The sequence below is a fragment of the Tachysurus fulvidraco genome, chromosome 6 (assembly GCF_022655615.1).
Source record: "Tachysurus fulvidraco isolate hzauxx_2018 chromosome 6, HZAU_PFXX_2.0, whole genome shotgun sequence".
In the NCBI taxonomy this organism is placed as follows: domain Eukaryota; kingdom Metazoa; phylum Chordata; class Actinopteri; order Siluriformes; family Bagridae; genus Tachysurus; species Tachysurus fulvidraco.
This window is the reverse complement of record NC_062523.1, coordinates 23,000,836-23,013,788: the sequence shown is the minus strand read 5'-3', so window position 1 is coordinate 23,013,788 and position 12,953 is coordinate 23,000,836. Positions and strand designations below refer to the sequence as shown.

At 35.2% G+C, this 12,953-nt stretch overlaps 2 protein-coding genes across 3 annotated transcripts in view; both read left to right on the top strand.

Moving 5' to 3' along the window:
• Positions 1–4,203: 4,203 nt before the first annotated feature.
• LOC113639796 (potassium voltage-gated channel subfamily E member 2) lies at positions 4,204–5,071 on the top strand. Its single transcript, XM_027141918.2, has 2 exons — positions 4,204–4,275; positions 4,697–5,071. The coding sequence occupies exons 1-2, from the start codon at positions 4,204–4,206 to the stop codon at positions 5,069–5,071; spliced, it is 447 nt and encodes a 148-aa protein (XP_026997719.2).
• A 2,157-nt stretch (positions 5,072–7,228) lies between these two features.
• Positions 7,229–12,953, top strand: part of casq2 (calsequestrin 2) — a 9,070-nt gene continuing 3,345 nt past the window's right edge. The window contains exons 1-11 of one of the 2 annotated variants that reach the window (XM_047815015.1): positions 7,229–7,375; positions 7,461–7,778; positions 9,279–9,363; positions 9,748–9,848; positions 9,966–10,077; positions 10,557–10,630; positions 10,903–11,033; positions 11,228–11,273; positions 11,996–12,050; positions 12,137–12,237; positions 12,346–12,420. In XM_047815015.1, the coding sequence (XP_047670971.1) occupies positions 7,542–7,778; positions 9,279–9,363; positions 9,748–9,848; positions 9,966–10,077; positions 10,557–10,630; positions 10,903–11,033; positions 11,228–11,273; positions 11,996–12,050; positions 12,137–12,237; positions 12,346–12,420 (1,017 nt within the window). In that variant the 5' untranslated portion in view covers positions 7,229–7,375; positions 7,461–7,541. Of the gene's footprint in view, positions 7,779–9,278; positions 9,364–9,747; positions 9,849–9,965; positions 10,078–10,556; positions 10,631–10,902; positions 11,034–11,227; positions 11,274–11,995; positions 12,051–12,136; positions 12,238–12,345; positions 12,421–12,953 lie in introns of both variants that reach the window. The other variant, XM_027141915.2, reaches the window with a different exon arrangement.

Here is a 12,953-nt window from a genome sequence, read left to right as displayed (position 1 = left end):
CCCCATTCATTTTTATGAATACACCATATACCAATTGCAGATCAACATGTGATGATTCTCCCACCTGTGTATTTCCTTGCAGGTGTGGTGTTTTTGGGATTAGACACACACCGTCCTTTTTTAAAAATGATGGTCTAAATTGTTGCCAAAGAGTTTTATTTGTTTCAAAAGAGTTGTTTGATCTGAAGGTTTTTGGATCCACATTTGTGTGCTTTTCTAATAGAAGTGGGTTTTTTTGGGGGTGTAGAAACGTATATAATTGTAGTGAAGTTCATGTTTATTGCTCTCTGTGTAATTCCTTATTGCTTCCTCATTATTAGTCTGAGAGCGTGTTTGCACAGTACACCAATCTGGGGGTGATTTAGTTGTGCTAACATAAACTTTCCACCTGCATATGATTAAACCAATTGTACTGACAGGGATGTTTATCTGACTCTGTAGCTTTTTCCACTTGAGTATTATTTAGTAATGTCTTCCACAAGATTTGTAGGACCTTCTCTATGATTGCACCTTTTGTGTTGTATGTTATGTAAAAGCTTTCATTTGTCTTTTTGTTTATTTCTCATATGATAATATGCTATTTAAATGGAAAATAAACTGTTGAACTACTTACACAGAACTGTTAACCTACATATTTAGGCCAGCTACAAGGCATTCTTGCAGACACTCTTTCTCTGAAACTTAGTGCTGAGCTATAATTTAAGGAAATAAATGTGTCTCATATAATTAAATGTGAAGTAACATTGTTAGACTGCAAATCATCTGAAGCAATGCTTGTTCCTGTTACCACTTTAATTAATTGTACTTATTTTCTTTATTTATATTCATTGATTTAATGTTTTAAATGTTTTTTGCTTTGTTAAGATTACAGTATATCCTAGTTACATTATAAATACATTCTCTGCTACTTTGAATATGTCTCCACCTGGTGGTGAGAGTAATACTAACAAAACCTTTTCAAAACTCTCTAAACATATCTGTACACACACACACACACACACACACACACACACACACACACACACACACACACACACACACACACACACACACACACACACACACACACACACACACACGTGCATTCACATTCACCCACTGGAGAGTCCTCTGTTGAAACCCCTGAGGGACAAACTGCTTATTGGGAGGACACTCAGGATGAGGTGATTCTGTTAGCTGAGCATGCTAGATTTTCTCCATTATTATTCTATTAGTCTCGATGAATAGGCGCAATAATAATGGAAGGTTGGAGTATGGGTCCCCGGGCAAGTTGATTCATCGAGGTCATAGTATCTAGAGAATGCTTCAGCCGTGCAATTTTTAGGGTCTGGTCTGAATGTGACTGTGAAATGGAATTAAAAAAAAAGTCCTTGTCTCACTTGTCAGGTCTTTACCTTCTTACCACTTTGCATATACAGTGTCGCTAGAAAGTTTCTGAAACCTTCAGAAAACAGCATCAGATTTTCAGAAAATGTGAACCAATCAAACAGATCAGACAAATATATTATACTTGGTAATTTTTTTATTGAGGAAAATGTTCCAATATTATATATCTGTGAGAGGCAAAAGTATGTGAACCTCTAGGTTTAGTACTTTATTTCAAGGTCAAATTATAGTCTATCTGATTTCAGTCAATGAGATGACAATCAGTTCTTCATGAGTGTCCTATTTTATTTACAGAACAGAGAAATATCAAAGTCTGATGTTCAAGGCGTGTGTTTGTGGAAGGGGATCATTGCAAAAACAATGGAGATTTCTGAGGACTTCAGAAAAAGAGTTATTGTTGCTCATTAAGCAAAATGTTGCAAAATCCTCTTTTAAGTGTTTGGACTCATAGTCATTTAGATTCTGTACAAATGGAGGAAATTTAAGACCTTTAGTACATTCCTAGAAGTGGTCAACCAACAAAGATTACTCCAAAAGCAGGACATGCCTGTTGGGACAGAAAGAAATACAGGGTAACTTTTAAGCAACTAAAGGCCTCTTTTTCTTTGATTTATGTTAATGTTCATGAGTTTGCCATCAGGTGAACAATAAACAACCTTGGTGTGCAAACAGAAAGCCACCACTCTCCAAAAAGAACATTGTTCCCCATGGTTTGCTAAAGATTATGTGGACAAGCCAGAGGACTGTTGGAAAAATAATTTGTGGAGGAATAAGACCAAAATAAAACATTTTGTTTTAAAATAAGAAGTATTATTTTTGAAGAAAGGAAAATACCGAATTCCAGAATAAGAACCTTATACCATCCATGAAACATGGTGGTGGTAGTATCATACTTTGGGCCTGTATTGCTGCATCTGGCCAGGACAGCTTGCCATCATTGATGGAACAATGAATTCAGAATTTTGCCAGTGATCTCTAAATGAAAATGGCAAGACATCTGTCTATCAACTGAATCTCAAGAAAAAATAGGTCATACACTAAGACAATGTGTAGGCATAATAGAATTTGCAATTTTCAGCTGTATAAGTTGTGCTATAGTAAACGTGACAGAACAATTAATAGTGGCCCCTATTGGTGACAAAGTCAGTCTTCCATTCCTACACCTCACTAATCCATATCAGATTATAGGCACTCCACAAGTCCAAATTAGTTAATTTGCTTTCCTTCCTCAAATGTTCTAGAGCCACAAGGATTGAGTCCTCTATAATCGATGCTTGGCCTCAGACCCCATCCTTATTTTCTACAAAGAAAAATGTTGCTGTTTCTCCTCATCTGAAATATCGATATTAGGATCAATAGATTATTTAATTGAGAGAACTTTGTAGATGTTAAAAAATATATAAAAATTGTGAGATAGGGTAACAACACTGAGTGTAGAAGTACAGAAGTGCATGGTGGTTGACAATGGCATTCCACTGGGTTGGTCATCCATGAATATATATGGAGTCTTCAGAAGCTAGCTCCAGGTTGAGTTCTTTGGTTAGACCCTAATGGTTTAATTCTACACTACAAAGCCTGTAGAGACACCAGAGTGGCAATAAGAGAACAAAGGCTTAGAATAAATACTGAACTTCACCAAGAACTGGAATTTGGTGTGGGTATATGACGTTTGCTTTGTTTTAAGAGAAAACACTGATGCCCTTGAGGAAAGATGACTTTGAGGAAGGAGATTTGTTACAAATGGAGCTACAAGGAACTGATATGGAAACGCAGGACACACACACAGAGTTTAGTTAAATAGTCTAAGATGTAGGAGGTAGTACCTGGTACCTGGTATTTCTGATCACTGGTACTTTTGATCACTTTGTCCTGCATATGAGAACAGCACTGAAGCTAAAGATAGAGTAAGTTTAACATCACCTTCCCTAAAACCAGATTATTTCCACGTACTGTGATTACAGAAATGACTTACTGCTTATCTTACTAGTGTTGGAAAATATTTAAATATTTGGATATTTGAGTCAAGAATGTACCCAACTGAAGTGTTAAATCTAGAGAGGTCTTATATAACAAAACTCAAGGTTTAGTATTAAATTGCATTGTTTTTTTTTGTTGTTGTTTGTTTTTGTTTTTGTCAAATACTCACCTAATACTCACCTACTGTAGCAAATTCTGGTAGAATTGTAGTTTTAAATGAACTTGTCAGATGCCTTTAAATAAATAACCAGCTGGCGATTATATGGTAGTTAACATTACTGTATTTAACCCATTTTAGAAATAATAAAATGATACACTTCCTGGCTCAAAGGAACATACTGATAACACAAATGATTTATGCAGTCTATCTGTCAAATTAAAGGTACAGTAGAGGTTTGATCAACACAGACTCATCAGACTTATACTGTTTAATATATTGTACCTGCCTATTATTATTATTATTATTATTATTATTATTATTATTATTATTATTATTATTATTATTAGTAGTAGTAGTAGTAGTAGTAGTAGTAGTAGTAGTAGTTATTACTGCTTCTTCTCATTTAGTTTGAATTTAATATGTCGGTACATGATCATAAAGAAAAGGTTTTTTTTAGATGTTAACATATTGTACATATTAATATAATATATTTTATTACAGTGTTCTACTGCTGCATAACTGAAAATACTTCAAATAATGTCTTGTAAATATTCTAAGATTAAATACAGATTAATTTACAGATTAGTTTAAAAGTTGATACTTGATAATTTAGCACTCCACAAACTGTGTTACATACTGTAATCTTCACTCACCACTAACATTGTGTGTGTAGTGGAAATATGGCTGAGATCTCTAATCGTTGGTTTGTGCTTGTCTGCATTGAGAGCTTTCTTGCTCTCCCTAGGACTGAGGTACCAAGCCAGATTGTTATCTGGAATTGTAATCTGGAGCATAACAACATCTATAAATTAGCATAAATGAACTAACTATAAATTAATTATAAATTAATAACTAACCATAAATTACTATTACAGGCTCACTATTACAGGTCACAGTAGCTCAGTTGCAGATATTTTAGGATCTTTTTTCCTTCTTTGAGTTAATAATTATACATTTTGTGTAAAACATTCTCACCAAATTTTAGAAATGACAACATTGCCGTACATATTAGCAACACTGGTCCTGTATATCCAAGGCAAAACTAATGAAAGAAACTGCAGAGAGTCCATTTAGTTTTCAGTGAACCGTTCCTTTAAAATAGAAATCAACACTACACTCCAAAGAGAACAACATTGTTTTCTTCTTCCCTTCTATGCTGTCTTCCCTAATTAGATGACAACATCATCCGATTGGTCCAACCTGACCTTCCACCTGCAGGATTCCTTAACTCATTCTTTGACTGATTTCCTGAAGCAGTGGCAATGGAACAACACAAAGGCTGAACGTGATCTAAATGCCCGACTGGCTCAAGAAAACTTTGACAATGTTATATGGTATCTAGTGGTAATGATAGGGATATATGCCTTCATTGTGGTGGCCATTCTAGTGAGCACAGTAAAGTCCAAACGCAGGGAGCACTCCAATGACCCCTACCATAAATACATTGAGGGAGAATGGAGCTCCCAACCTCAGATTCAAGCATATAACCAAAGCTACATCATCTCCAACCCAAACACCGGAACCTTTGATGGCTCTGGTTCACCCTGACTCTAAGACTCTACTTGAAAAACACACATGGAAAGATGTGTCATGTTTAGTTTCTTGATTACTGTGATTATAAAAAGTCCAACAGCATAAGCATAAATGCATTTATGGAAAATATGCTGATAACCAAAGTAATACATCATTTCAGCTGACATTGTGATATTCCTAAATAAATAAAAATAATCATTTAACTGATCCAATGTGAAATGTTCTCTCATTCCAGCAAAAAATCTGCTGTTATTCAGGGTATCGCACATGCTCCGTAACACGCAAACGTTATCTTTGTACCCGATTTATCAATACAATAGCTTTAATCATCTATTTGTAATTTAGTGGCAAGGAAAAACTCGCACAGATGACATGAGAAAAAAACAAAAAACAGAGAGAACCATTTTCAACCAGAGAGAACCAGAGAGATCCCATTTTCTTCTGGGTAGCAGATAGTGATGTTATAAGACATTAGAGCATTTAATAAATTTAAACAGAAATAAGTGAGATACTAAAGATTTCCAGCATGAGTAGAGGAGTCTGGGATGTGCATGGGTCTAATTGACTTCTATATTAGTGTTGCTACAGTATTTAGAGTATAACCATTAGATTATCTACAAGTGAATAATTAGATAAATACATAACTAAATAACATCGTTTCTTTATTTCTTATGCATTAAAGTGTAGATAAAATAGCAACAAAAAAAGTTCAAAAAATGTAGATTTCAGCTAATTTGTCAGCAAAAAGAAAATCATGTTTTACAACAAATGGTTTAGCATCCACAAAGCCCTGATCTCAACATCATAGAGGTCTGCAGAGACAGAAGCAAGTAACAGTAAATGAATTGCAAAGAAGTTTGGAAATTACTCCAAAGTGCTTGGAACAACCTACACTGGATTGAATTCTAAAACTGCACTACACGGGCACCAAGAGACATGCAGCAGTTTTATAGGCGAGTATTGATTTGTTTTAGCTTCTCTTTGGCTTCTGCTCTTTACAGTAATTTTTGATAGTTTTGAAATTTTTCATTTTGTTATTTTCATTTTGTGGCTAAAATGGAAACTCACCATATTCTATAGCATCGGTGCAACATTTAAAGACTGGATTCGAACTAAACAGAATATATACAGTACACAGGGTTATATGTGTAGGTTTAACTGTAACACCTAGACAATAAGAAGAGTATCAGGTTTCCTGTGCTACAAATAACACCAGAAATATTCACCATGATCACTGACCACCTTTATGACAGTGATCATATATAAAAATAGCTATATATTTTTTTTAATGCTAAACCTTATAATACACTTAGTTGAAACAAACAATAAACCCTTTATTAAATTAATTCATATAGAAAATTTCATACATTTATACTAACTAGTCATTATAGTGTTTTGCAAAGTCTCCTTGGCAGAACCATATTGTTTTTTGCTTTCGCTAAGTTGCAGCTGTCTGCTTCTAATGTGCCAGTCTCTTCAGAGGGTTTCTCTGGGACTCTGTGGGTCATTAGGTTAAGGCAGCAGTCTTCTTGAGGAATGATCTGTGGCTTCTCCTCTTGCGCCTACCAATTAAGGAGCTAATTCACCAGCTGTCCTGTTTAAATGTCTACTTACAAAAAGAAATCTCTGTGTCCCTTAGTCAGTGTACACACTCTCACATGCATACTTACAGTTGCAGGGCTACACCGGGAGAAATGCCATTTGCTAGTGGGATCTTTGACATTATTCCATTACTAACACTGTCATTATCTGTTTGAAAAGAATGCTGTTTTGTTCCAATGAACTCATCAAATGTCTGGTTACATTGCAGTATGCAAATATACATTTTTCTATTCTTTCTTATTGCACGCACACACACACACACACACACACACACACACACACACACACACACACACACACACACACACACACACACACACACACACACACACACACACACACACACACCAGCATACACAGGCACTGAGCAGCACATTGCCAGGGTTGTATGCACTTAATTCTGACTACTTTCCAGTGATACTGCAAGTTATAAAATAGCGATGTTCATCTCATGATAAAATAGTGTTTGTATAAGCTAAGCCAGTCCCACACATTGTTCCTTCCTCTTGCAGTTTAGCTGGAGTATTTTTAGCAATGAAACAACTGGGCTCCTAAAAAAAGACCCGGGAGAGAGTCAGAGGGCTACTGCTATGTAAGGTATCCCCCCTCAATGCCCTGTGCTTTGTCTCCAGCCAAAAGAGAGACAGAAACAGTAAGGGAGACAGAGAAAGAGAAAGAGAACAAGAGGCTGAACAGAACTGAGTTTCCATTGGAAAGGTACATAAGACCATGAAGATTTGTCTTGAATTATATCTTCCTGCTTGAACTTTTTTAGTTATTTTTTTTACTTTTTCCTGCACAGCTTATCTGATCTGAGTGTGTGAGAATCCTAATAGTTTGTGTACAAGATTAATACCCGTGCACTTGTGTAGTAGTGACAGCCATGAGAACACCCTGGTTGGTAGTGCTTGTGTGTTTGAGCTTGGCAGCTCTTGCCTGGGCCAGGAAAGGCCTGGAGTTCCCCCGCTATGATGGCAAGGACAGAGTGCTGGACATCGACAACAAGAACTACCGCAAATCTTTGAAGAACCACCAGATGCTATGCCTGCTCTACCATGCACCAGCTCCAACCAGCAAGGAGCTGCAGAAACAATTCCAAATGACTGAACTTGTGCTGGAGGTGAGAGAGCAAGCCAAAGAGAGATATATATATATACAGAGAGAGATACTGATAAATGAGTAGAAGAATTGTAAGCTAATACAATATGTACTATGGGGAATCTCTTTTTTATGTGTATATGAAACATTATACTTGAACGGTAAAGCAGTGTATGACAAAAGATTCTTATCTGAATTAAATTAAACTCAGCTTACAATTACCAGAATATTCAATATAGAACGTATCATTTGCAATTAATTTCATATTCAGTTATGTTACGTGGAAAATAATGTTAGTCATTTTCAGAAGCGTAAAGAATGTTGAATAGTTGAAAGTTTATTTTGTGTGTGTGTGTGTGTGTGTGTGTGTGTGTGTGTGTGTGTGTGTGTGTGTGTGTGTGTGTGTGTGTGTGTGTGTGTTTATATGTTTATATTTTATTGTATTTGTATGTGTATTATTATATGTTTATATTTTATGGTATTTTATGTCTACTCATTTCATGACTATTTATTTGCACACAAATCCTTAATTAATTATCTTATATGTAGACGTGTGTGCTAAATGTTCTATTAGAAAATATTTGTCCATAACTGTCCACTCCAGTGCAAAATGCTACTGTAGCCACTTAGTAAAATCCAGGTTCTGCTACGATGTTGAAGCTGCCAAGTGTCGCTGTTTCCTGCCTCCCAGTGTCTTTCACCTCTGAGCTACAGAAAGGAATACTAACACATTTCTCTGCTATTCTTAATTGCTATTCTGATCAGGAACTCCAGCGAGTGCTGTATTTTATTCTTAGGGCCTCCTGAATGCTTTTATATACATGCTTTAGCTGGTAGATGTTGTGCCTAGCTACTCATCTGTCTGCCTTTTTCCACACACAAGCACAACTAACATTTTAAACCAAATTTGCACCAAACGTTTGGGGAGGAACGAGATATGGGTGTGATGCTCAGGTTTCTACATATGCATGGTCATGTAGTGTTTATTAGATTTAATTGGTATTCAGATTTATTCAGAAACTGGGCTATTGCTAGTATGTTTTGAAATCACATAACCATGTAATACAATCTACCAAGTCTGTACATTAGCCTAAAATGTTATAGTTGTGTGAAACGCTAGGACATACTGTATATTATATTACAAATACATTATAAAATAATTTTAAATGATCAGTTTATTGCAGATAATGCATATTTAAAATGAATGTTAAATATTATACATAGTAAATCTTATGGCTGACAGAATTTAGGATTTAAGACTATAAAAGAAGTATGTTAATGGTGAAAATAACATAAATCATTCTTTTTGGATAGATTCTAGAATAATTACAGCACAAATGACTGAGACTGTGAAATAGATGCATGTATTGTTTTACTATATATAAAATTTACTGTAAAATTTTGAGAATATTTTATAGAATAGAATAAAAGAAAACCTAGAAAATATAACAAAACAAATCAAAATTTGTTCAATATTTGTGCTAACATGACTTTTACTGCTACATATTCTGGTGATTTACAGATGGCTGCTCAGGTCTTGCAGGAAAAAGACATCGGATTTGGAATGGTTGACTCTGAGAAAGATGCCAAGGTCGCTAAGAAACTAGGTAAGACTGAACAAAGCCTGCAGGCACTATAATGATCTCACAAAGGGTTTGCAAGGCATTATTTCAAGTCTTCTTTAATTGGACAGTAAAAGATAAACCTGGAACCAGGGAACGTTCACAGATAGCTTGCTTGCTAATTAGGAAAATGCTTATTTTGTTAATGTTAATGCACATTTTAAAATCCAGTTTTCATGGTGATAAAGGTCACATACTGTAGTTCTTTCAGTTGCTGCCTGATCTAATCAGCCAACAAAAAAGGCTTTGTTGATAAAGCACAGGATGAAGGTTGCATAAAGGTGATAAGAGATTAATCACATGCTGAAAGAGTGGAGATTAAAAAAATGACCAAGTGTAGTATTAATATTTAATGACATTCAATTTCAGGTCTACAAGAAGAGGGCAGCGTCTATGTTTTTAAGGCAGATCGTGTAATTGAGTATGATGGACTACTTTCTGCAGACATCCTTGTGGAGTTCCTGCTGGATGTAAGGATTTAATTTCCTTCTTGCTGTTTCTATCATTGCATCAGTCCATTTAATTAGCCCTTCTGTAATGTTGAATGAGTGCAATGTGCAATGTAACACTACTCAAATTTTTTGCAGCTGTTGGATGATCCAGTTGAGGTTATTGATAATGCTTTAGAGCTGCAGGCTTTTGACCGGATGGAAGAGGACATCAGAGTAATCGGCTACTTCAAGAATCCGGAGTCAGAGCGTGAGTGTGTGCATTTATGTGTGTGTGTGTGTGTGTGTGTGTGTGTGTGTGTGTGTGTGTGTGTGTGTGTGTGTGTGTGTGTGTGTGTGTGTGTGTGTGTGTGTGTAACAGCTGGAGAAGTACAACACAAAGCTGGATAAGAAAACAAAAACATTACTTGGTTCATACACATTCACCAAATTAACATACACATATACTGTAAATAGATTCAAAATGTCCAGAAATGAAATTAGACTGTGTATAAGTACACATAATGTCACTTAAACATGATAATTTATAGTTGATATGAGATAAATATAAAAAATATGAGACCTGTTTTAAGTAGAGAAGTTTACTTGGCAGGAAGCACATAAGGAAATAGCAAAGAAATTGCCTTTTTATCAAATGTCTGCATAATTTACTGAGTACTAGCAGACCTTCTCTTCTCTTCTCTTCTCTTCTCTTCTCTTCTCTTCTCTTCTCTTCTCTTCTCTTCTCAGATTTTCTGGCATTCAATGAAGCTGCCGAGCAGTTCCATCCGTTCATCAAATTTTTTGCCACCTTTGACAAATCTGTGAGTGCTGTATATATGTCAAAACTTTTTTTAGCAATTTATTTTCTTTTCCTTTTTTTTTTTTTTTTTTTTTTTTTTAAACTTTTTTTTTAGCAAATACTTTTCCTGCCCCAGGACTTCTTCCATTAAAGGACTTTAATCCCAAACAAATGTTTTCAAAATTGGCTATGAAAACCTTTTATGAAGAGATTAGAAGAAATAAATTCTAAAGAAACATGGACATCTTGTACCTGTCTTGGGCCTGGTTTTAGTTTGTTTTGTCATTTTTTCAGGTAGCAAAAGAGTTGACTCTTAAGATGAATGAAGTAGACTTCTATGAACCCTTTATGGAAGAAGCAGTCACCATTCCAGACAGACCCCATACTGAAGAGGAACTTGTGGCATTTATCAATGAGCACAGGAGGTAATTGATCTGACTGGAAGGATGGATAGATAAATAAATAAATGGATGGATGTTTGTGAGTGTGAAGACATTTGGACACTGATTTAATGGCTGTAAGGGCATGGCTGTCTGAATCGATGGAAAGATGTGTGGAACAGACATCTTGACTATGTGTGAGTTAGAAGAAAGGTGACTTTCTTGTTTTACCTTCATAGATCAACACTACGAAAACTGAGAGCTGAAGACATGTTCGAGACTTGGGTGAGGATTATTCAAATAGTACATTTGAAGAAAGAAAGAATGAAAAAAGAGAGGAAAAAACTAAATAACATACTGCTGTAATAAGCATTGCTTTTGTTTTGTAAAGATGATTTCTAAACCAAAGGTTCCCAAAGTTTTTGTAGCCAGGACCCCTTTAACTATAAAATAAATTCCACTGACCCCCTCAGTACAGATTTATTTTTAACATAGCATAATCCAAATATTAAACTAATATTATGACATTATTTACATTTACATTATTTACTGTCCAGTGTCACCCAAATGTGGATGGGGATTTTCCTTGCCTCTGTCGCCTATGGCTTGCTCATTAGGGATAGGGATAGATAAAGATATTTAGTAACTTTATATACTTCTGTAAAGCTGCTTTGAGACAATGTGAATTGTTAAAAGTGATATACAAATAAATTGAATTGACTTGAATTGAATCAGGCTGTTTATTGGAGGTATAGAGCCTTTCATTCCTTTTGACAGGGAAAATATATTAGGACCAGTTATATATTTATGTTATATCTAAACCAACTTGTTTTTGATTATTGAATTAAAAAAAAACATTTAAGTGAGCAGTTGAAAACAAACTTTAAATATCATAAATATATATAATGGAGAGAGATTCAGCAGTATGTACAGTAAGTAGGCCGAGTGAATCATAAGCAAAACCTGTTGATTATTTCATCGGCTGACTGAAATGTGTTGTTCTGCAGGAAGATGACCTGGACGGCTTTCACATTGTAGCCTTTGCAGAAGAGGAGGACCCAGGTACATGTAAAACTTACAGTGTTAGATATTTAACTACTGATATAAACTTCCAGGTGCCATTATGTTCTATATTATTTATTTTATAGATGGCTTCGAGTTCTTGGAAATTCTGAAAGAAGTTGCACGAGACAATACACAGAACCCTAACTTGAGTATTGTTTGGATCGATCCCGATGACTTCCCTCTAGTCAGTACCCCAAAATCTTATACATTCAACAATTTTATGTGTGGCAGAAGCATTTCTGAGAGAAACGTAACTAAGACACATTCTACCATTTTATCTCTTTTTCCTCAGCTACTTCCATACTGGGAGAAAATATTTAAAATTGACCTCTTCAGGCCTCAGATCGGAATAGTTAATGTCACAGATGTAAGTGCAGCAACAAACTAACTAACACACATACAGGATGAGCACATGCACACTTTGAGCACTTTTTTTTTTTCAAAAAATGTAATTTAAATTATTGTGCGTGTAATAGAATAATAACTGTACAGGCTTTTAACCCTCCAATTGTAAAGTCTTAGAAGGCTTTAATTGACTTATTATTCAGGTCAAGAATTGTTATTATAAATGATCAGCTTAGCAAAACTCAAACAAACAAACAAACAAACAAACAAACAAGCAAATAATGCTTTCAAACTTTATGTTCAAACTACTATCATTGGTTAATCATCTGATTTGAATCTGAAAATGAATCTAACATGCCTGCAATGCGCAGAAAGATAAAAATATATGAGCTTGCCATTTCCACCTTCCAAAATGTCATTAATAAATTTTATATAAGGGGAACTGTAAAAGTCAGGGCAATGTCTGGAAGACCAAGAAAACTCTCAGATATGTCTGTCTGTATGCTGGGAATAAACACACTGCAAAATCCACAAATGACAGCAAGGACTTGCAGG

What these genes read in the sequence shown, in the direction of transcription:
- LOC113639796 (XM_027141918.2), top strand. Translation starts at nt 4,204, where the DNA reads ATGGCTGAGATCTCTAATCGTTGGTTTGTGCTTGTCTGCATTGAGAGC. An exon ending in TTGCTCTCCCTAGGACTGAG is followed by an intron (nt 4,276 to 4,696) that starts GTACCAAGCCAG and finishes TTCCCTAATTAG; the next exon opens with ATGACAACATCATCCGATTG.